The sequence below is a fragment of the Entelurus aequoreus genome, linkage group LG25 (genome assembly GCF_033978785.1).
Source record: "Entelurus aequoreus isolate RoL-2023_Sb linkage group LG25, RoL_Eaeq_v1.1, whole genome shotgun sequence".
NCBI classification, from domain to species: Eukaryota; Metazoa; Chordata; class Actinopteri; order Syngnathiformes; family Syngnathidae; genus Entelurus; species Entelurus aequoreus.
In genome coordinates this window covers 3500787-3525029 of record NC_084755.1, presented here as the reverse complement: position 1 = coordinate 3525029, position 24243 = coordinate 3500787, and the positions used below count along the sequence as shown (strand labels likewise).

The 24243-nt window shown below is 38.4% G+C and overlaps 1 protein-coding gene and 1 long non-coding RNA gene across 2 annotated transcripts in view; one reads left to right on the top strand and one right to left on the bottom strand.

Moving 5' to 3' along the window:
- The window catches only part of LOC133642689 (uncharacterized), a 31570-nt gene extending 12685 nt beyond the window's left edge, over positions 1-18885 (top strand). The window contains exons 2-3 of the long non-coding RNA XR_009824580.1: positions 2654-2707; positions 18382-18885. This is a non-coding gene — a long non-coding RNA (uncharacterized LOC133642689). The remainder of the gene's footprint in view (positions 1-2653; positions 2708-18381) is intronic.
- A 3110-nt stretch (positions 18886-21995) lies between these two features.
- fahd1 (fumarylacetoacetate hydrolase domain containing 1) lies at positions 21996-23652 on the bottom strand. The gene has a single exon (XM_062037301.1). The coding sequence runs from the start codon at positions 23452-23454 to the stop codon at positions 22789-22791; it is 666 nt and encodes a 221-aa protein (XP_061893285.1). The 5' UTR covers positions 23455-23652; the 3' UTR covers positions 21996-22788.
- Positions 23653-24243: the final 591 nt, after the last annotated feature.

Genomic DNA, 24243 nt, shown 5'->3' with positions numbered 1-24243 from the left:
GTATTAATCATATTCTCTTCATGTCTTATTAGGCTCCAGTGTTGCTTGTTTTTACGTTAGAGCTTTTATCCAATCAGAATCCAGCTAGCTTGTTGCCAGCGCTGTGTGAATTCTGCTGAATAGACAGTTGATAGGCAGTTGCGGTAGCCAATCAGATCACGAGTTGTTGACAGTAGCCCATCTAGGTAGCCTTACGCTAAACGTGACTGTGATTTGAATTTTCACTCGTCACTCCCAAGTGAGAATCCAATTTCGAGTTGTAATTTGCGAAAAGCCCGAAGGGGCACCGGAGCCATACCCGGCCAGCGGAGAAAATCATCGGTTCTCACTTTTTTAACTCACAAAGAAAAAGTCCATATATTTTATTTATTTATTTTTCCACATTTAAAATGTTCTTTACAATTATTTTAAAGGCCTACTGAAAGCCACTACTACCGACCACGCAGTCTGATAGTTTATATATCAATGATGAAATCTTAACATTGCAACACATGCCAATACGGCCGGGTTAAATTATAAAGTGACATTTCAAATTTCCTGGGAAATATCCGGCTGAAACGTCGCGGTATGATGACGTATGCGCGTGACAAAGTCAGTTTAACGGAAGTTATGGTACCCCGTAGAATCCTATACAAAAAGCTCTGTTTTCATTTCATAATTCCACAGTATTCTGGACATCTTTTGCAATTTGTTTAATGAACAATGAAGGCTGCAAAGAAGACAGTTGTAGGTGGGATCGGTGTATTAGCAGCGGACTACAGCAACACAACCAGGAGGACTTTGTTGGAGAGCAGACGCGCTAGCCGGCGACCTCACCTTGACTTCCTACGTCTCCGGGCCGCCAAACGCATCGGGTGAAGTCCTTCGTCCTTCCGCCGATCGCTGGAACGCAGGTGAGCACGGGTGTTGATGAGCAGATGAGGGCTGGCTGGCGTAGGTGGAGAGCTAATGTTTTTAGCATGGCTCTGTGCGGTCCGGTTGCTAAGTTGCTAAGTTAGCTTCAATGGCGTCGTTAGCACAGCATTGTTAACCTTGCCTGGAAAGCATTAACCGTGTATTTACATGTCCACGGTTTAATAGTATTGTTGATTTTCTATCTATCCTTCCAGTCAGGGGTTTATTTTTTTTGTTTCTATATGCAGTTAAAGCACGATGCTATCACGTTAGCTCGTAGCTAAAGCGTTTCGCCGATGTATTGTCATGGAGATAAAAGGCACTGTGAATGTCCATTTCGCGTTCTCGACTCTCATTTTCAAGAGGATATAGTATCCGAGGTGGTTTAAAATACAAATCCGTGATCCACAATAGAAAAAGGAGAGAGTGTGGAATCCAATGAGCCAGCTTGTACCTAAGTTACGGTCAGAGCGAAAAAAAATATGTATTTCACTGCATTCTAGTCCATCACTCTAACGTTCCTCATCCACGAATCTTTCATCCTCGCTCAAATTAATGGGGTAATGGTCCGAATCGCTCTAGCTGCGTTGAAAACAATAGGAAAATATGAGGGAGTGAACAACTGACAACGTCACGCTACTTCCGGTAGGGGCAAGGTTTTTTTTTATCAGAGACCAAAAGTTGCGAACTTTATCGACGTTGTTCTATACTAAATCCTTTCAGCAAAAATATGGCAATATCGCAAAATGATCAAGTATGACACATAGAATGGATCTGCTATCCCCGTTTAAATAAAAAAAAAATCATTTCAGTAGGCCTTTAATTTTGACAGTACCACGTAAGGTATGTTTTAAATGCTGATTGATTTTTAAATGTGCCAAAATATAGCCTGTTTTGTACACTGTTGAGATGTTTCAATGCGCAGTAGTGCACAAGTGTGTTTCTGTATAGCATTTCTCCAGCCGTGGTCATGCGGCGACATCAATGATGGTATTTTGAGGGGTGTTTATTCAAGTCGGACTAAGTAGGACATCTCTGAAGGTGAAAACGCACAGGCCGCCACCGGGTCCCCACAATGTGACAACGTTGCCAAAGTTTTCACACCAGAATGCATACTTCAAGTTGAAAAAAAAAAAGAAAAAAAAAAAGGGTTAGGATTAGTACTTAAGCTGTTTAGGATGTGGCTCGCAGATACTTTTAACAGTTACATGTGTTCCATCAATGCACGGCACACTTTTGTCCCTCCAGCTGAGCTTTGTAACACAATGTGTGCACTCACGCACTGGAAGTGGAAGGAGATTTGCACCTGGACTTCATGCTTGGATGCTTTTTATTTGCACCCAATAAATACCCCCAACAACAACACAATTAACCTGTGAGAAGAGGATCTTCATCACCTGTTTTTTTTTTTTTTTTTTTTTTTTGCTCCATGCTTTTTTAACCTGTAAAGCACTTTGGTTCAATCTAAAAGTTGTTGAAAACGTGCTATATAAATAAAGTTGACTTGACTTGACACTGCAGGGTTGTCATGTTATTTAACAGCAGGCTGGTATGCAGAAAGTGTGTGTGTGTGTGTGTGTGTGTGTGTGTGTGTGTGTGTGTGTGTGTGTGTGTGTGTGTGTGTGTGTGTGTGTGTGTGTGTGTGTGTGGGATGCTTGACTTCATCTTTCTTGTGTGTTACGGAGTAAGTCGTGTGTGTGATTGCTTTCATGCAATTGTCCCTGACTCACTTCCTCCAATGTTTTTTGCTTTTTGGCAGAGAACCGCTTCACCACAGCAAAGTCTGGTGACATTCAGCACAGCACGCAACTTGGTCAGTGGTCATTTTCTCAACACACACTCACACACACACACACACTCGTATTTGTTACCTTCTTGAGACCTCGGAAAAATGCCCACCCCTTTAGGACCACCCTTTCTAGATACAGTATATATAAAAAATATTCCAAAGTGAATTAATAAAAACCTTGAATAGATCTATAATTAATAACAACATTGATTTTTATTCATTATTATTTTTTGATTATTTTTTGAGCAGTGACCGTTTTTTAATTAAAAAAAATCAAAAAAAATCCCACTAAAGGTCACGGGGATCCAAAACGGCCCTATCATAAGAGTGTTAAAAATAAGTCATTTATCAATAAATATATACTATTTTTACTCTCAACGCTTAAATCACAGGATTAACTTCAGATCTCTCCGTCAATTGTACATTTTTATTTTTTATTCCTCTTATCAAAAGAAAAACCTTGTTTTATTTGTATGGCAAACACAAAATATTTAGGAATGTCCGATAATGGCTTTTTGCCGATATCCAATATTCTGATATTGTCCAACTCTTTAATTACCGATACCGATATCAACCGATACCGATATATGCAGTCGTGGAATTAACACATTATTATGCCTAATTTGGACAACCAGGTATGGTGAAGATAAGGTACTTTTTTTAAAAATTAGTAAAATAAGATAAATAAATTAAAAACATTTTCTTGAATGAAAAAGAAAGTACAACAATATAAAAACAGTTACATAGAAACTAGTAATGAATGAAAATTAGTCAAATTAACTGTTAAAGGTTAGTACTATTAGTGGACCAGCAGCACGCACAATCATGTGTGCTTACGGACTGTATCCCTTGCAGACTGTATTGATATATATTGATATATAATGTAGGAACCAGAATATTAATAACAGAAAGAAACAACCCTTTTGTGTGAATGAGTGTAAATGGGGGAGGGAGGTTTTTTGGGTTGGTGCACTAATTGTAAGTGTATCTTGTGTTTTTTATGTTGATTTAATAAAAAATAAATACATAAATAAAATAAAAAAAAAACGATACCGATAATAAAAAAAACGATACCGATCATTTCTGATATGACATTTTAACGCATATATCGGCATCTCTAAAAATATTCAGTATTTCCCCCTAAAATAATATTCCAAAGTGAAGTAATTGGAGCCTTGACTAGATCAATAATTCATAACAATATTGATTTTGATTCAATATTATTTCTTGAGTAATGACAGTTGTTTAATTTAAAGAAAAACCCCACCAAAGGCCTCAAGGATCCAAAACAGCCCGCTCATAAAAGTGGCAAAAAATAAGTCATTTATCAATAAACAGTATATTATTTTTACTTTCAACACTTAAATCTCAGGATCAACTTCAGGTCTATCCGTCAATTATACGTTTTTAATTTTAATTTTGTTAATGTTTTATTTATTTTTTAAATCTCTATTAAATGCAATGTTATTGGGACCATGATTTATGTCAACACTTGTTCACACCTCCTCATATGGAAGATACTTTTCTTTCTCCATTCCTCAAGAAGGGTAGAAATACAAGAACACACACTCTCACACACACACACACACACACACACACACACACACGCACACACACACACACACACACATTCTTGTATTTGTCACCTTCTTCAGACCTGAGAAAAATGCCTACCTCTTTAGGACCAGCCTTTCTAGATATATAAAGATGTGTATTTACAACATGAATAATATGTACATACTATGCAAATATAAAAAAGTTTGTTGTGGAAAAATTAGTTGGAATTTCACAAGGAAAAGGTCACAATTTCACAAGAAAAACTTAGAATTTTGGCAGTAGTAAAAGTCGTCATTTTACTCAACGCAAGTCAAAATTTTACAAGAAAAACTGAACATTTGTGCAATATTATGATAAAAGTTGGAATTTTACTCAATAACAGACGCAATTTTACAAGAAAAGCTTAACATTCCCCACCTTCTACCATCCTAGTCACCTCTGTTGTGTCCTTGGGCAAGACACTTCACCCTTGCTCCTGATGGCTGCTGGTTAGGGCCTTGCATGGCAGCTCCCGCCATCAGTGTGTGAATGTGTGTGTGAATGGGTGAATGTGGAAATAGTGTCAAAGCGCTTTGAGTACCTCGAAGGTAGAAAAGCGCTATACAAGTATAACCCATTTATCATTTATTATAACATTTTGGCAATTTTATGAAAAGAGTCGTAATTTTATTCGACAAAAGTCACAATTTTATAAAAAAAAAATTTAAATTTTGGCAATATTATAATAATAATCGGAATTTTACTTGGCAAAATTATGACAAAATTCATAATTTTACTCCAAAAATGTCACTATTTTACAAGAATAACAAAAAAAATTGCAATATTGTGATACAAGTCAGAATGTAATATGACAAATGTCACCTTTTTGCATTAAAGAGTAAGTAATAATTTTACGAGAAAATATTGCAATATTACAGAAACAGAAAGAATATGAGAAATCGTTCCCAATTTTTTAAGAAAGAAGTCAACACATATGTGAGAAAAAGACTACTTTTAGTTAATTATTTTGATTTTGAATTTTTTTGTTTGTAATTGGTATTTAATCTTCATTATTTACTTAAAGTTATTACAGTATGTCTCTATTTACGTATTTATTTTATTTTTTAACTCATTTTGGCCAAAGTGGGCGCATTTAAATTTCTTACACACACTTGTTATTTCATATGTTGACCAGAGGGGGGAGCACTTTTAAAAGCGACACACAGTCAATGTGAAAAATCCCTCCTTTTTGGGACCACCCTCATTTTGATAGTAGTCACCAGCAGGGGTGCTAATGAGACATTCTCTATTAGATGCAATGTTATTGGGACCATGATTTATGTCATCACTTGTTCACACCTCCTCATGTGGAAGATACTTTTCCTTCTTCATGCCTCAAGAAGGCTAGAAATACAAGAACACACACACACACACACACACACACACACACACACACACATTCTTGTATTTGTCACCTTCTTCAGACTTCCAAAAAATGCCTACCTCTTTAGGACCACCCTTTCTAGATATATAAAGATGTGTATTTACAACATTAATAATATATACATACTATGCAAATATAAAAAAGTTTGTTGTGGAAAAATTAGTTGGAATTTCACAAGAAAAAGGTCACAATTTCACAAGAAAAACTTAGAATTTTGGCAGTATTATAATAAAAGTCGTCATTTTACTCAACGCAAGTCAAAATGTTACAAGAAAAACTGAACATTTGTGCAATATTATGATAAAAGTTGGAATTTTACTCAATAACAGACGCAATTTTACAAGAAAAGCTTAACATTTTGGCAATTTCATGAAAAGAGTCGTAATTTTATTCGACAAAAGTCACAATTTTATTAAAAAAAACTTTTAAATTTTGGCAATATTATAATAATAATCAGAATTTTACTTGGCAAAATTATGACAAAATTCATAATTTTACTCCAAAAATGTCACTATTTTACAAGAATAACAAAAAAATCGGCAATATTGTGGTAAAAGTCAGAATTTTTTTACATGACAAAGGTCACCATTTTGCATTAAAGAGTAAGTAATAATTTTACGAGAAAATATTGCAATATTACAAAAACAGAAAGAATATGAGAAATTGTTCCCAATTTTTTAAGAAAGAAGTCGACACATTGTGAGAAAAAGACTGCTTTTAGTTAATTATTTTGATTTGGATTTTTTTTGTTTGTAATTGGTATTTAATCTTCATTATTTACTTCAAGTTATTACAGTGTGTCTCTATTTACGTATTTATTTTATTTTTTAACTAATTTTGGCCAAAGTGGGCGCATTTAAATTTCTTACACACACTTGTTATTTCATATGTTGACCAGAGGGGGGAGCACTTTTAAAAGCGACACACAGTCAATGTGAAAAATCCCTCCTTTTTGGGACCACCCTCATTTTGATAGTAGTCACCAGCAGGGGTGCAAATGAGACATTCTCTATTAGATGCAATGTTATTGGGACCATGATTTATGTCATCACTTGTTCACACCTCCTCATATGGAAGATACTTTTCCTTCTTCATGTCTCAGGAAGGGTGGAAATACAAGAACACACACACACACACACACACACACACACACACACACTACAACAAGGGTGGCTGTGCAGGATCAAATTATCTTTAAACCTTGGGAGACTTGGGACAGTTTTGTGACAGGCTTTGAAATTTGACAGAAAATAATAGTCACTCTTTTTTTTTTTCTTTTTTTTTTTTTTTAAATTCTAAATCAAGCACTCAAACCCATTTAAATGTCTCTTTGATCCCACGCTTTTCTGAACAACATTGCAATACTTCATGTTGAATGGGAACTGCACTGTTTTCGCTCACAACCCTTATGTAAGATAAGAACGCTTCTTCTTTTTTAAGCATTCTAATTTGTAAATAAACACTAGCAAGTGTCAGCTAACAATGGAGGTATTGGGGATTTGCTCTATTCGGCCTATAAAGCACTCGAAAAAACATCCAAAAACCTTCATCTACATTTTATGCATGCTGTAGGCAGGGCCGGCCTGTGGCATAGTCCGTATAGGCAAATGCTAAGGGCGCCGTCCATCAGGGGGCGCCACGCCAGTGCCACAAATGTTGGAGAGAAAAAAAAAAAAAAGTTGGTACTATTATTTCTAAATACAAAAAATAATCCCACGTTAATTAAAATGCAAAGTAAAGCCTATTTAATTGAAATATTATTTGTTACAACATTACGCCCCCTCCCCCCTTCCCCCCGCACGGTGTGCCCCCTCCCTTCCCGTATCATGACTCTTTTTGGACGTCACCACATCAAAAAATCAACACAGATGTCAAAACGGCCAAAACTGTCAGGTGTCTAGGGAAGAATAAAGAGAAAAGAAGAGGAGGAGAAACGAGAAAAAGACAGAGGTAGCAGGTAGGTAACGTTAGCCTACATGAAATTATTTGTCTGTTACAGAATGTGATAGTAACCTGGCTTTTTAGCATTAAGCTAATGTTACATGATTCGGCAATTGCTAATCAATAAATAGCTAGTTCTGTTTTAACGTCGTGTTAATATTGTGGAGGGGGCTAAATTGTTATGGAAAATAATAATGTAACGTTAGGTAATTACAGTACTCCCACCTTACATTCCTCAGGAACATTTTTATTATATCTTTTAAGCAGGTGTTTTTTGTTTACATTGTTATTGCCCTCTGGTTAGCTAATGTTTGCCCTGCAGGTAATAGTCACTTTTCCACCCCTTTATATATTAGGTATAGTTGTAAGCCTAGTTGTTAAAGTGCACATCATTAATGTTAATTAAGCAATATCACATGAGAGGGAATGCTGTTTTTTAATTTGAGCACTGCTGTGATTCGGTTAAAGATAATCATAACATAACATTCTCATATAATATGTTAATTTGCTTTCTTTAAGTAAAAAAAAAAGGTCAAAGACAAAGCTATTCGGTTTCTTGTGAGTATATACACTTCACTGCCGATGTGGGGGGGCGCCACCTAAAATCTTGCCTAGGGCGCCAGATTGGTTAGGGCCAGGCCTGGCTGTAGGTATATACTGTATGCAATGTAGTAACAGGCAAGTTCATAATACTGTACTGTATTTTCCGGACTATAGAGCGCATCAAGATACAAGCCACACCCGTAACAAAAGATGGCACCATTGTACAAACAATAACACACCATTTCAGTCTTCTGCTTCAGTTTAATGAAAACTATTGAACACAAAACATTATGGAAATTAGCGGGGGGAAAAATCCAAAAATTAGCCACACCGTTTCATAAGCCGCAGAGTTCAAAATGTAGGAAAAAATTAGCAGCTTATAGTGTGGAATTTACAGTAATATTCACAGTATTGTGGTCATTGTAAACATTACGGCCGTGCATTGATTTCACATTTGCTTTTTCCTTTAACAACAACTATTACTAATCATGACAGGCAACAATGACTACTTTGGGTCAAATGAGGATCCAGAATCTTATATTTTTGAGCCTGAACATAAGGAGGATGAGCTACAAGTTTTAAAAGCTGTGTGCTGAACGGATCCAGCTCTACTGAAACATTAAGCATCATTTAGAATTAGTGCTAAGTCCTAAACAAGAAATACAAACTTCGGCCATAATAAAGCAATCACTTACTGCACAATGTCTGCTCTCGATGGGATGCCGCACCATATTTTACAATGTAGAATACACAAAAAAGAGGAAAAACGTGAACATTTTGGTGGTGTTTACTTGAGTCATAGTGCAGTCTACACGTATCTCTTATGTGTGACTGCCATCTACTGGTCACACTTATCATTTCACCGTGTACCAAATAAATTAGCTTCGAGGTCGGTAAGCGCAACCAAACTTATTCCGTACATTAGGCGCACCGGGTTATAAGGCGCACTGTCGAGTTTTGAGAAAATGAAAGGATATGAAGTGCGCCTTTATAGTCCGAAAAATACGGTACTTTTATTTTTTTAAATATATGCTTTTTTCCAACCCATAATGGTAACAAAAGTTAGGGGGTGGTGTTCTTGAAAATTGTACTTTAAACAAGTTTGAAACAGCCCAATTTAAAAAAAAATCCCAAATCAATGTAGAAATACTATACACGTGTGTTTATAGAAAAAGATTCAAATCCCTTCTAAAATGCTAGAGCTGTTATGTTAGCATAAGATGTGATGTCACAAGTGTCTATAATAGCCTACTATCAAAATGACTTTAAAAGTCTTATATAAGTGTTATAATGAAGGCAACACATGATGTAAGTGTCTATATTAGCCTACTATCAAAATGACTTTAAAAGTCTTATATAAGTGTTATAAGGAAGGCAACACATGATGTGTCTATATTAGCTATATTAGCCTACTATCAAAATGACTTTAAAAGTCTTATATAAGTGTTATAATGAAGACAACACATGATGTAAGTGTCTATATTAGCTATATTAGCCTACTATCAAAATGTCATAACTTGGTCTTTGGCGTGGTTTGCTCTCCCGTGGTGCAAAAGAATTGGAACGGACGTGGCGTGCAGGTAAAGACATATTTAATTATTACTATAAACTCAAACAAAAGGTACAAACAAAAGGCGCTCACAGCGGAGGTAAAAAACTTGACTAGAAAACAAAAGGCGCGCACAATGGCGGAGAACTATGAACATTAAACAAACAAAAACTTACGTGACAAGGAATGAAACAAGAACTAACGTGACAAGGAACTGTGGACATGGCATGAATGGGTGATGTCGCCAGCACGAACAACAGAAACAGAAAAGCCTATATAGTGACATGAAAAGTGAAAACAGGTGCGTGACTAACTGTGAACAGGTGCATGACATGACTGTGAAAACGTGAGACAGGTGTGTGTGAGTCCAAACGTGGAACAGGTGAAACTAATGGTTGCTATGGTGACAAACAAAACCAGGAAGTGAAACCAGGAACTAAGGAAGTGTCCAAAAAACAAAACAGCACATGGCCAAACAAAAACATGAACACAGACATGACAGAACCCCCCCCTTACGGACAGATCCCAGATGTCCAAAAACAAAAAACAGGATCAAGAGTCATGGGAGGGGGGGAGGGGGACATGGCGGTGGGTCGCCAGACCAGGTGTCCCCGAATCCACCGGGGCAGAGTCAGGTGGCGGCGGCGGGTAGACCGCCGCTGAACCTGACGAGGTGGGCGACCTGGGAATGGCCACATTCGTGGCAGACGAGGAGGTCGGCGCACCTGGCGTGGCGGACGCCCATGGAAAGGCCACATCCTTGGCCGACGAGGAGGTGGGCGCGTTGTCGTGGCAGGCGGCGAAGCTTGGCGTGGTGCGTCAGGCGGCGAAGCTTGGCGTGGTGCGTCAGGCGGCGAAGCTTGGCGTGGCGGGTCTTGACGAGGGTCTTGGTCTTGGCATGGGTCTTGGTCTTGGTCTTGGCGAGGGTCTGGGTCTTGGTCTTGGACTTGGTCTTGGCGTGGTTGGTCTTGGTCTTGGACTTGGCGTGGTTGGTCTTGGTCTTGGACTCGGCGTGGTTGGTCTTGGTCTTGGCGTAGTTGGTCTTGGACTTGGTCTTGGTGTGGCTGTGCTTGGACTTGGTCTTGGTTTGGGTCACTTGGCGGGTCTTGGTCTTGGTCACTTGGCGGGTCTTGGTCTTGGCTTTGGTCTTGGCGTGGGACAGCCACGGGCGGCACTTGGCGGCGTGGGACAGCCACGGGCGGCACTTGGCGGCGTGGGACAGCCACGGGCGGCACTTGGCGGCGTGGGGCAGCCACGGGCGGCACTTGGCGGCGTGGGGCAGCCACGGGCGGCACTTGGCGGCGTGGGGCAGCCACGGGCGGCACTTGGCGGCGTGGGGCTGCGACTGGCGGCACTTGGCGGCGTGGGGCTGCGACTGGCGGCACTTGGCGTCGTGAAGCTGCGACTGGCGGCGCTTGGCGTGGAGCAGGTACTGGTGGCGCTTGGCGTGGAGCAGGTACTGGTGGCGCTTGGCGTGGAGCAGGTATTGGTGGCGCTTGGCGTGGAGCAGGTACTGGTGGCGCTTGGCGTGGAGCAGGTACTGGTGGCGCTTGGCGTGGAGCAGGTACTGGTGGCGCTTGGCGTGGAGCTGGGCGTGGAGCAGGTGGATCTTGGCATGGTCGAAAAACTGGTGGTGGCGGCCGTGCTGGTGGCTGTGGCTTGGCAGGTCGAAAGACAGGTGGTGGGGGTCGTGCTGGAGGCTGTGGCTTGGCGTGACGAAAGACTGGTGGTGGGGGTCGTGCTGGTGGCTGTGGCTTGGCAGGTCGAAAGACAGGTGGTGGTGGTCGTGCTGGAGGCTGTGGCTTGGCGTGACGATGCTGACCCACCCCACCTGAACAATTCCCAGCCCTAGCCCCCCCCTCAAGGAGCGGATCCCAGACGCGCTCCCCGCGGTCTGGAACCGTCTTTTGGGGTGGGCGGAGGGGGTTCAGGAGGAGGGCAGAATCCTCCCCTCTAAATTGTCCAAAAGGTCTTTCGTTCCCCCCCACCTGGGCTTTTGTGGGTGAAAAAAAAATTTCTGACTTGGGCGTGGCATGAGTCCTGGGGGGCGGGGCATGAAAATTGGGTGACTGTGATTGACAGGATCTGATTTCTAAAAACATGTCTTGGTAATATTTAATCCTGGATTTAGAGTCTTTGGTTGGATGTGGCTGACAAGAAAAAGAGTTCAGGGGAAAAAAATCCATGACGTCACCCACTGGCAGCGGCGTGACGTCGTCCTGGGGAAGCCGGGCTGGCTGCAGCTCGTTTCCGCCCGGAGGGGGAGGAGCTTGCGGGAACGATGCGTCCTTTCCAATGCTTGTGGAAGCCCTCCCTGACGTCCTTCGTTGGGAGCGGCGCTTCCGGGACTGCGGTGACGCAGCGCCATCCTCGGACCAAAGGGAGCTGATCGGCACCAGTTTGCCGGTCGGACCCCACATGAGATCCCTGCGCTCCATGGGGGAATGGCGGAGTGTCTCGGCTTCCATGGCGCGCAGGACCTCCCACGTTACCTCGTCAAAATTGTCCCATTTTTTTGCGGGAGAGCTCTCGTGCTGGCGACATCTGTCATAACTTGGTCTTTGGCGTGGTTTGCTCTCCCGTGGTGCAAAAGAATTGGAACGGACGTGGCGTGCAGGTAAAGACATATTTAATTATTACTATAAACTCAAACAAAAGGTACAAACAAAAGGCGCTCACAGCGGAGGTAAAAAACTTGACTAGAAAACAAAAGGCGCGCACAATGGCGGAGAACTATGAACATTAAACAAACAAGAACTAACGTGACAAGGAACTGTGGACATGGCATGAATGGGTGATGTCGCCAGCACGAACAACAGAAACAGAAAAGCCTATATAGTGACATGAAAAGTGAAAACAGGTGCGTGACTAACTGTGAACAGGTGCATGACATGACTGTGAAAACGTGAGACAGGTGTGTGTGAGTCCAAACGTGGAACAGGTGAAACTAATGGTTGCTATGGTGACAAACAAAACCAGGAAGTGAAACCAGGAACTAAGGAAGTGTCCAAAAAACAAAACAGCACATGGCCAAACAAAAACATGAACACAGACATGACACAAAATGACTTTAAAAGTCTTGTATAAGTGTTATAATGAAGACAACACATGATGTAAGTGTCTATATTAGCCTACTATCAAAATGACTTTAAAAGTCTTATATAAGTGTTATAATGAAGACAACACATGATGTAAGTGTCTATATTAGCCTACTATCAAAATGACTTTAAAAGTCTTTTATAAGTGTTATAATGAAGGCAACACATGATGTAAGTGTCTATATTAGCCTACTATCAAAATGACTTTAAAAGTCTTATATAAGTGTTATAATGAAGGCAACACATGATGTAAGTGTCTATATTAGCCTACTATCAAAATGACTTTAGAAGTCTTATATAAGTGTTATAATGAAGACAACACATGATGTAAGTGTCTATATTAGCCTACTATCAAAATGACTTTAAAAGTCTTAAAGAAGTGTTATAATGAAGACAACACATGATGTAAGTGTCTATATTAGCTATATTAGCCTACTATCAAAATGACTTTAAAAGTATTATATAAGTGTTATATTGAAGGCAACAATTGTCTATATTAGCTATATTAGCCTACTATCAAAATGACTTTAAAAGTCTTATATAAGTGTTATAATGAAGACAACACATGATATAAGTGTCTATATTAGCCCACTATCAAAATGACTATAAAAGTCTTATATAAGTGTTCTAATGAAGACAACACATGATGCAAGTGTCTATATTAGCTATATTAGCCTACTATCAAAATGACTTTAAAAGTCTTATATAAGTGTTATAATGAAGACAACACATGATATAAGTGTCTATATTAGCCCACTATCAAAATGACTATAAAAGTCTTATATAAGTGTTATAATGAAGGCAACACATGATGTAAGTGTCTATATTAGCTATATTAGCCTACTATCAAAATGACTTTAAAAGTCTTATATAAGTGTTATAATGAAGGCAACACATGATATAAGTGTCTATATTAGCCTACTATCAAAATGACTTTAAAAGTCTTATATAAGTGCTATAATGAAGGCAACACATGATGTAAGTGTCTATATTAGCCTACTATCAAAATGACTTTAAAAGTCTTATATAAGTGCTATAATGAAGGCAACACATGATGTAAGTGTCTATATTAGCCTACTATCAAAATGACTTTAAAAGTGTTATACAAGTGTTATAATGAAGGCAACACATGATGTAAGTGTCTATATTAGCCTACTATCAAAATGACTTTAAAAGTCTTATATAAGTGTTATAATGAAGGCAACACATGATGTAAGTGTCTATATTAGCCTACTATCAAAATGACTTTAAAAGTCTTATATAAGTGTTATAATGAAGGCAACACATGATGTAAGTGTCTATATTAGCCTACTATCAAAATGACTTTAAAAGTGTTATACAAGTGTTATAATGAAGGCAACACATGATGTAAGTGTCTATATTAGCCTACTATCAAAATGACTTTAAAAGTCTTATATAAGTGTTATAATGAAGGCAACACATGATGTAAGTGTCTATATTAGCCTACTATCAAAATGACTTTAAAAGTCTTATATAAGTGTTATAATGAAGGCAACACATGATGTAAGTGTCTATATTAGCTATATTAGCCTACTATCAAAATGACTTTAAAAGTCTTATATAAGTGTTATAATGAAGGCAACACATGATATAAGTGTCTATATTAGCCTACTATCAAAATGACTTTAAAAGTCTTATATAAGTGCTATAATGAAGGCAACACATGATGTAAGTGTCTATATTAGCCTACTATCAAAATGACTTTAAAAGTCTTATATAAGTGCTATAATGAAGGCAACACATGATGTAAGTGTCTATATTAGCCTACTATCAAAATGACTTTAAAAGTGTTATACAAGTGTTATAATGAAGGCAACACATGATGTAAGTGTCTATATTAGCCTACTATCAAAATGACTTTAAAAGTCTTATATAAGTGTTATAATGAAGGCAACACATGATGTAAGTGTCTATATTAGCCTACTATCAAAATGACTTTAAAAGTCTTATATAAGTGTTATAATGAAGGCAACACATGATGTAAGTGTCTATATTAGCCTACTATCAAAATGACTTTAAAAGTGTTATACAAGTGTTATAATGAAGGCAACACATGATGTAAGTGTCTATATTAGCCTACTATCAAAATGACTTTAAAAGTCTTATATAAGTGTTATAATGAAGGCAACACATGATGTAAGTGTCTATATTAGCCTACTATCAAAATGACTTTAAAAGTCTTATATAAGTGTTATAATGAAGGCAACACATGATGTAAGTGTCTATATTAGCCTACTATCAAAATGACTTTAAAAGTCTTATATAAGTGTTATAATGAAGGCAACACATGATGTAAGTGTCTATATTAGCCTACTATCAAAATGACTTTAAAAGTGTTATACAAGTGTTATAATGAAGGCAACACATGATGTAAGTGTCTATATTAGCCTACTATCAAAATGACTTTAAAAGTCTTATATAAGTGTTATAATGAAGGCAACACATGATGTAAGTGTCTATATTAGCCTACTATCAAAATGACTCTAAAAGTGTTATACAAGTGTTATAATGAAGGCAACACATGATGTAAGTGTCTATATTAGCCTACTATCAAAATGACTTTAAAAGTCTTATATAAGTGTTATAATGAAGGCAACACATGATGTAAGTGTCTATATTAGCCTACTATCAAAATGACTTTAAAAGTCTTATATAAGTGTTATAATGAAGGCAACACATGATGTAAGTGTCTATATTAGCCTACTATCAAAATGACTTTAAAAGTGTTATACAAGTGTTATAATGAAGGCAACACATGATGTAAGTGTCTATATTAGCCTACTATCAAAATGACTTTAAAAGTCTTATATAAGTGTTATAATGAAGGCAACACATGATGTAAGTGTCTATATTAGCCTACTATCAAAATGACTTTAAAAGTCTTATATAAGTGTTATAATGAAGGCAACACATGATGTAAGTGTCTATATTAGCCTACTATCAAAATGACTTTAAAAGTCTTATATAAGTGTTATAATGAAGGCAACACATGATGTAAGTGTCTATATTAGCCTACTATCAAAATGACTTTAAAAGTCTTATATAAGTGTTATAATGAAGGCAACACATGATGTAAGTGTCTATATTAGCCTACTATCAAAATGACTTTAAAAGTGTTATACAAGTGTTATAATGAAGGCAACACATGATGTAAGTGTCTATATTAGCCTACTATCAAAATGACTTTAAAAGTCTTATATAAGTGTTATAATGAAGGCAACACATGATGTAAGTGTCTATATTAGCCTACTATCAAAATGACTTTAAAAGTCTTATATAAGTGTTATAATGAAGGCAACACATGATGTAAGTGTCTATATTAGCCTACTATCAAAATGACTTTAAAAGTCTTATATAAGTGTTATAATGAAGGCAACACATGATGTAAGTGTCTATATTAGCTATATTAGCCTACTATCAAAATGACTTTAAAAGTCTTATATAAGTGTTATAATGAAGACAACACATGATATAAGTGTCTATATTAGCCCACTATCAAAATGACTATAAAAGTCTTATATAAGTGTTATAATGAAGGCAACACATGATGTAAGTGTCTATATTAGCTATATTAGCCTACTATCAAAATGACTTTAAAAGTCTTATATAAGTGTTATAATGAAGGCAACACATGATATAAGTGTCTATATTAGCCTACTATCAAAATGACTTTAAAAGTCTTATATAAGTGCTATAATGAAGGCAACACATGATGTAAGTGTCTATATTAGCCTACTATCAAAATGACTTTAAAAGTCTTATATAAGTGCTATAATGAAGGCAACACATGATGTAAGTGTCTATATTAGCCTACTATCAAAATGACTTTAAAAGTGTTATACAAGTGTTATAATGAAGGCAACACATGATGTAAGTGTCTATATTAGCCTACTATCAAAATGACTTTAAAAGTCTTATATAAGTGTTATAATGAAGGCAACACATGATGTAAGTGTCTATATTAGCCTACTATCAAAATGACTTTAAAAGTCTTGTATAAGTGTTATAATGAAGGCAACACATGATGTAAGTGTCTATATTAGCCTACTATCAAAATGACTTTAAAAGTGTTATACAAGTGTTATAATGAAGGCAACACATGATGTAAGTGTCTATATTAGCCTACTATCAAAATGACTTTAAAAGTCTTATATAAGTGTTATAATGAAGGCAACACATGATGTAAGTGTCTATATTAGCCTACTATCAAAATGACTTTAAAAGTCTTATATAAGTGTTATAATGAAGGCAACACATGATGTAAGTGTCTATATTAGCTATATTAGCCTACTATCAAAATGACTTTAAAAGTCTTATATAAGTGTTATAATGAAGGCAACACATGATATAAGTGTCTATATTAGCCTACTATCAAAATGACTTTAAAAGTCTTATATAAGTGCTATAATGAAGGCAACACATGATGTAAGTGTCTATATTAGCCTACTATCAAAATGACTTTAAAAGTCTTATATAAGTGCTATAATGAAGGCAACACATGATGTAAGTGTCTATATTAGCCTACTATCAAAATGACTTTAAAAGTGTTATACAAGTGTTATAATGAAGGCAACACATGATGTAAGTGTCTATATTAGCCTACTATCAAAATGACTTTAAAAGTCTTATATAAGTGTTATAATGAAGGCAACACATGATGTAAGTGTCTATATTAGCCTACTATCAAAATGACTTTAAAAGTCTTATATAAGTGTTATAATGAAGGCAACACATGATGTAAGTGTCTATATTAGCCTACTATCAAAATGACTTTAAAAGTGTTATACAAGTGTTATAATGAGGGCAACACATGATGTAAGTGTCTATATTAGCCTACTATCAAAATGACTTTAAAAGTCTTATATAAGTGTTATAATGAAGGCAACACATGATGTAAGTGTCTATATTAGCCTACTATCAAAATGACTTTAAAAGTCTTATATAAGTGTTATAATGAAGGCAACACATGATGTAAGTGTCTATATTAGCCTACTATCAAAATGACTTTAAAAGTCTTATATAAGTGTTATAATGAAGGCAACACATGATGTAAGTGTCTATATTAGCCTACTATCAAAATGACTTTAAAAGTGTTATACAAGTGTTATAATGAAGGCAACACATGATGTAAGTGTCTATATTAGCCTACTATCAAAATGACTTTAAAAGTCTTATATAAGTGTTATAATGAAGGCAACACATGATGTAAGTGTCTATATTAGCCTACTATCAAAATGACTTTAAAAGTCTTATATAAGTGTTATAATGAAGGCAACACATGATGTAAGTGTCTATATTAGCTATATTAGCCTACTATCAAAATGATCCTCCCCCGCGCCTCCAGGTGAGTGAAGGTGATGTGCAGGCACTCATGTTACTTTTGATCGATCCTGAAAGCAGAGCGCCTCGTGGGAGCGCTGTAACGAAACCCTCAGCAGATGTTTCATCAGATCAATGGCACATTTAAAAAAAAAAATCTAAACGCTTTTTTTTTTTTAAAGCCAGACTACGTGGTTTGGAACGGTAAATAAATCTCACAGTGTATCCGTCTTTTGTCTCCGAGCAGAAACCTGGTGTTGGAGCGTGACTCCGTCAAACCCCTGGCGAGGGAGGCGGGTTTTGGGAGCAGCCACAGATGGCCGGTGCCAAACCACCAGTCCTCTCAAGTCCTGCACACAACTTTCTCTCTCAGCTTCAACTCCCATTTTTTTACAGCACAAGGAAGCTGGTGGTTCATCCTCATGGGATCATTGACATACCCTTTTTGTGGAGGTGACCTAAACATCAACATGTTCATGGAGGACCACGCGACCCGTGCAATGGACGTCAAGTGGATCTAGCATTATAGTGAGAGTCCAGTCCATAGTGGATCTAACATAATAGTGTGAGAGTCCAGTCCATAGTGGATCCAACATAATAGTGAGAGTCCAGTCCATAGTGGATCTAACATAATAGTGTGAGAGTCCAGTCCATAGTGGATCTAACATAATAGTGAGAGTCCAGTCCATAGTGGATCTAACATAATAGTGAGAGTCCAGTCCATAGTGGATCTAACATAATAGTGAGAGTCCAGTCCATAGTGGATCTAACATAATAGTGAGAGTCCAGTCCATAGTGGATCTAACATAATAGTGAGAGTCCAGTCCATAGTGGATCTAACATAATAGTGAGAGTCCAGTCCATAGTGGATCTAACATAATAGTGAGAGTCCAGTCCATAGTGGATCTAACATAATAGTGAGAGTCCAGTCCATAGTGGATCTAACATAATAGTGAGAGTCCAGTCCATAGTGGATCCAACATAATAGTGAGAGTCCAGTCCATAGTGGATCTAACATAATAGTGTGAGAGTCCAGTCCATAGTGGATCTAACATAATAGTGAGAGTCCAGTCCATAGTGGATCTAACATAATAGTGAGAGTCCAGTCCATAGTGGATCTAACATAATAGTGAGAGTCCAGTCCATAGTGGATCTAACATAATAGTGAGAGTCCAGTCCATAGTGGATCTAACATAATAGTGAGAGTCCAGTCCATAGTGGATCTAACATAATAGTGAGAGTCCAGTCCATAGTGGATCTAACATAATAGTGAGAGTCCAGTCCATAGTGGATCTAACATAATAGTGAGAGTCCAGTCCATAGTGGATCTAACATAATAGTGAGAGTCCAGTCCATAGTGGATCTAACATAATAGTGAGAGTCCAGTCCATAGTGGATCTAACATAATAGTGAGAGTCCAGTCCATAGTGGATCTAACATAATAGTGAGAGTCCAGTCCATAGTGGATCTAACATAATAGTGAGAGTCCAGTCCATAGTGGATCTAACATAATAGTGAGAGTCCAGTCCATAGTGGATCTAACATAATAGTGAGAGTCCAGTCCATAGTGGATCTAACATAATAGTGAGAGTCCAGTCCATAGTGGATCTAACATAATAGTGAGAGTCCAGTCCATAGTGGATCTAACATAATAGTGAGAGTCCAGTCCATAGTGGATCTAACATAATAGTGAGAGTTCAGTCCATAGTGGATCTAACATAATAGTGAGAGTCCAGTCCATAGTGGATCTAACATAATAGTGAGAGTCCAGTCCATAGTGGATCTAACATAATAGTGAGAGTCCAGTCCATAGTGGATCTAACATAATAGTGAGAGTCCAGTCCATAGTGGATCTAACATAATAGTGAGAGTCCAGTCCATAGTGGATCTAACATAATAGTGAGAGTCCAGTCCATAGTGGATCTAACATAATAGTGTGAGAGTCCAGTCCATAGTGGATCTAACATAATAGTGAGAGTTCAGTCCATAGTGGATCTAACATAATAGTGTGAGAGTCCAGTCCATAGTGGATCTAACATAATAGTGTGAGAGTCCAGTCCATAGTGGGTCTAACATAATAGTGAGAGTCCAGTCCATAGTGGATCTAACATAATAGTGAGAGTCCAGTCCATAGTGGATCTAACATAATAGTGAGAGTCCAGTCCATAGTGGATCTAACATAATAGTGAGAGTCCAGTCCATAGTGGATCTAACATAATAGTGAGAGTCCAGTCCATAGTGGATCTAACATAATAGTGAGAGTCCAGTCCATAGTGGATCTAACATAATAGTGAGAGTCCAGTCCATAGTGGATCTAACATAATAGTGAGAGTCCAGTCCATAGTGGATCTAACATAATAGTGAGAGTCCAGTCCATAGTGGATCTAACATAATAGTGAGAGTCCAGTCCATAGTGGATCTAACATAATAGTGAGAGTCCAGTCCATAGTGGATCTAACATAATAGTGAGAGTTCAGTCCATAGTGGATCTAACATAATAGTGAGAGTCCAGTCCATAGTGGATCTAACATAATAGTGAGAGTCCAGTCCATAGTGGATCTAACATAATAGTGAGAGTCCAGTCCATAGTGGATCTAACATAATAGTGAGAGTCCAGTCCATAGTGGATCTAACATAATAGTGAGAGTCCAGTCCATAGTGGATCTAACATAATAGTGAGAGTCCAGTCCATAGTGGATCTAACATAATAGTGTGAGAGTCCAGTCCATAGTGGATCTAACATAATAGTGAGAGTTCAGTCCATAGTGGATCTAACATAATAGTGTGAGAGTCCAGTCCATAGTGGATCTAACATAATAGTGTGAGAGTCCAGTCCATAGTGGGTCTAACATAATAGTGAGAGTCCAGTCCATAGTGGATCTAACATAATAGTGAGAGTTCAGTCCATAGTGGATCTAACATAATAGTGAGAGTCCAGTCCATAGTGGATCTAACATAATAGTGAGAGTTCAGTCCATAGTGGATCTAACATAATAGTGAGAGTCCAGTCCATAGTGGATCTAACATAATAGTGAGAGTCCAGTCCATAGTGGATCTAACATAATAGTGAGAGTCCAGTCCATAGTGGATCTAACATAATAGTGAGAGTCCAGTCCATAGTGGATCTAACATAATAGTGAGAGTCCAGTCCATAGTGGATCTAACATAATAGTGAGAGTCCAGTCCATAGTGGATCCAACATAATAGTGTGAGAGTCCAGTCCATAGTGGATCTAACATAATAGTGAGAGTTCAGTCCATAGTGGATCTAACATAATAGTGTGAGAGTCCAGTCCATAGTGGATCTAACATAATAGTGTGAGAGTCCAGTCCATAGTGGGTCTAACATAATAGTGAGAGTTCAGTCCATAGTGGATCTAACATAATATTGTGAGAGTCCAGTCCATAGTGGATCTAATATAATAGTGAGAGTCCAGTCCATAGTGGATCTAACATAATAGTGTGAGAGTCCAGTCCATAGTGTATCTAACATAATAGTGTGAGAGTCCAGTCCATAGTGGATCTAACATAATAGTGTGAGAGTCCAGTCCATAGTGGATCTAACATAATAGTGTGAGAGTCCAGTCCATAGTGGATCTAACATAATAGTGAGAGTCCAGTCCATAGTGGATCTAACATAATAGTGTGAGAGTCCAGTCCATAGTGGATCTAACATAATAGTGTGATAGTCCATAGTGGATCTAACATAATAGTGTGATAGTCCATAGTGGATCTAACATAATAGTGTGATAGTCCATAGTGGATCTAACATAATAGTGTGCGCATCATCATATTGCATTTTCCATACAAATATCTCCTATCATATTATTTGCACATACGGAAGGGAGATTAAAACTGAAAAAGACATAAACAACTCATAAGTGTACTTTATTCTTGTTAATGCAAAGTGTTTCCATTACAGCTGAAGGCACTGTGAAAAGTTGTGAATCATATTTATATAGCGCTTTTCTCTAGTGACTCGAAGCGCTTTACATAGTGAACCCCAATATTTAAGTTACATTTAAACCAGTGTGGGTGGCACTGGGAGCAGGTGGGAAAAGTGTCTTGCCCAAGGGCACAATGGCAGTGACTAGGATGGCGGAAGCGGGGATCGAACCGGGAACCTTGAAGTTGCTGGCACGGCCGCTCAACCAACCGAGCTATACCGATAGTTAAAGTTAAAGTACCAATGATAGTCACACACACACACACTCGGTGTGGTGAAATTATTCTCTGCATTTGACCCATCACCCTTGATCACCCCCTGGGAGGTGAAGGGAGCAGTGAGCAGCAGCGGTGGCCACGCCCGGGAATCATTTTTTGGGTGATTTAACCCCCAATTCCAACCCTTGATGCAGAGCGCCAAGCAGGAATAGATTTAAGTTGAAAAACGTATTGGGGTGTTACCATTTAGTGGTCAATTGTACGGAATATGTACTGTACTGTGTAATCTACTAATAAACGTTTCAATCAATCAATCAAAAAAAGGGAGGTAACGGGTCCCATTTTTGTAGCCTTTGGTATGACTCGGCCGGGGTTTGAACCCACGACCTACCGATCTCAGGGCGGACACTCTAACCACTAGGCCATTGAGAAGTAAAATATCAACTTCTTTTTTTAGAGTTTTTATATTTTTATTATTATTATTCATTCGACTAGTGATGTTGTCGGTCCACTCTGAAGTGCATGGTGATGACTCCCTCTATGCCCGCCTGTAGCTCATCGTGCTCCTGCACGGCCGACACCCCCTTCGGGGTCCCGGTGAGGATGAGGTCGCCCTCCTCCAGGGTGATGAAGTCGCTGATGTAGCTGATGAGATGCGGGATGGAGAAGATCATCTGCGAGGTGCAGCCACGTTGTCTCAGCTGCTCGTTGACTTTCAGCCACAGCGTGACGTCACCCGGCTCGGGGATGCTCTCCTTGGGGATGAAGTCGCTGACGGGGCAGGAGGTGTTGAAGGCCTTGGCCCGGGTCCAGGGCAGACCTTGGGACTTGCACTCGTCCTGGACGTCTCTGGCGGTCATGTCCAAGCACAGGGCGTACCCGGCCACATGCTGCATGGCGTCGGCTCGGGGGATGGCCGTGCCCCCCTTGCCGATCACCACGCCGAGCTCCACCTCATGGTGCAGGTTGCGGGAGTAGGAGGGCACCAGGATGGGCGAGCCCTCCCGGACGTAGGCGGAGGGTGGCTTCAAGAACAGCAGCGGCTCCGTGGGGATGGCGTTTTTCAACTCTTTGGCGTGATCCGCGTAGTTCCTGCCCACGCAAATAATCTTCCTTCCCCATTCCCAGAATCGGGAGATATTTCCCGCAGACATCATTGGAGGAGTCGCTAAAGTCAACTCAACTTTGACCGACGCTCTTCACTTGAGTAATACCTAATCTACGGCAACCTGTAAGGAACATTAAGATGATTTAAAAACACTCCAAATGTAAGGTGACGTCGATATTTTATGCTTTTTACATACACTTACGTATTTAAAAAAAACAACACAATTGTTGTTGTTTCTATAAACGAGAAAATAAACATATTTAAGGACAGCCAATCCACTCCCCCTAGTTTGATTGGTCGAGCCTGGGAGTCCAAAGGTTGAAAAACTATTTTTTCTTTTAAAAAAAAGACGCTCTTCACACAATGAGTTGAGTCTTAACAAAAAAAAAAAGGTTTTGCAAACAAAAAATGTATTTCTAATAACATTTGTTATTTTTATGCAAAAAAAATAAATTTACATTGTTTAAAAAAAAAGACGCTCTTCACATGACTAATGCCTAATATACGGCATCCTGTAAGGGACATTAAGACATTTTAGAAACACGCCAAATGTAAGGTGACTCCGATATTTTATGTTTTATGCATACAGTTACGCACTTAAAAACAACAACACAATTATTGTTGTTTCTATAAACGAGAAAATAAACATATTTAAGGACAGCCAATCCACTCCCCCTAGTTTGATTGGTCGAGCCTGGGAGTCCAAAGGTTGAAAAACTATTTTTTTCTTGTTTACGCTAACGTGGAAATGGCGTTTTTAAATTATTTGGCGTGATCCATCCAGACATTATTTTCACAATAATGCTCTTCACACAATGAGTTGAGTCTTAACAAAAAA

Coding starts and splice junctions, on each gene's coding strand:
- fahd1 (XM_062037301.1), bottom strand. CDS start 23,454: ATGATGTCTGCGGGAAATATCTCCCGATTCTGGGAATGGGGAAGGAAG.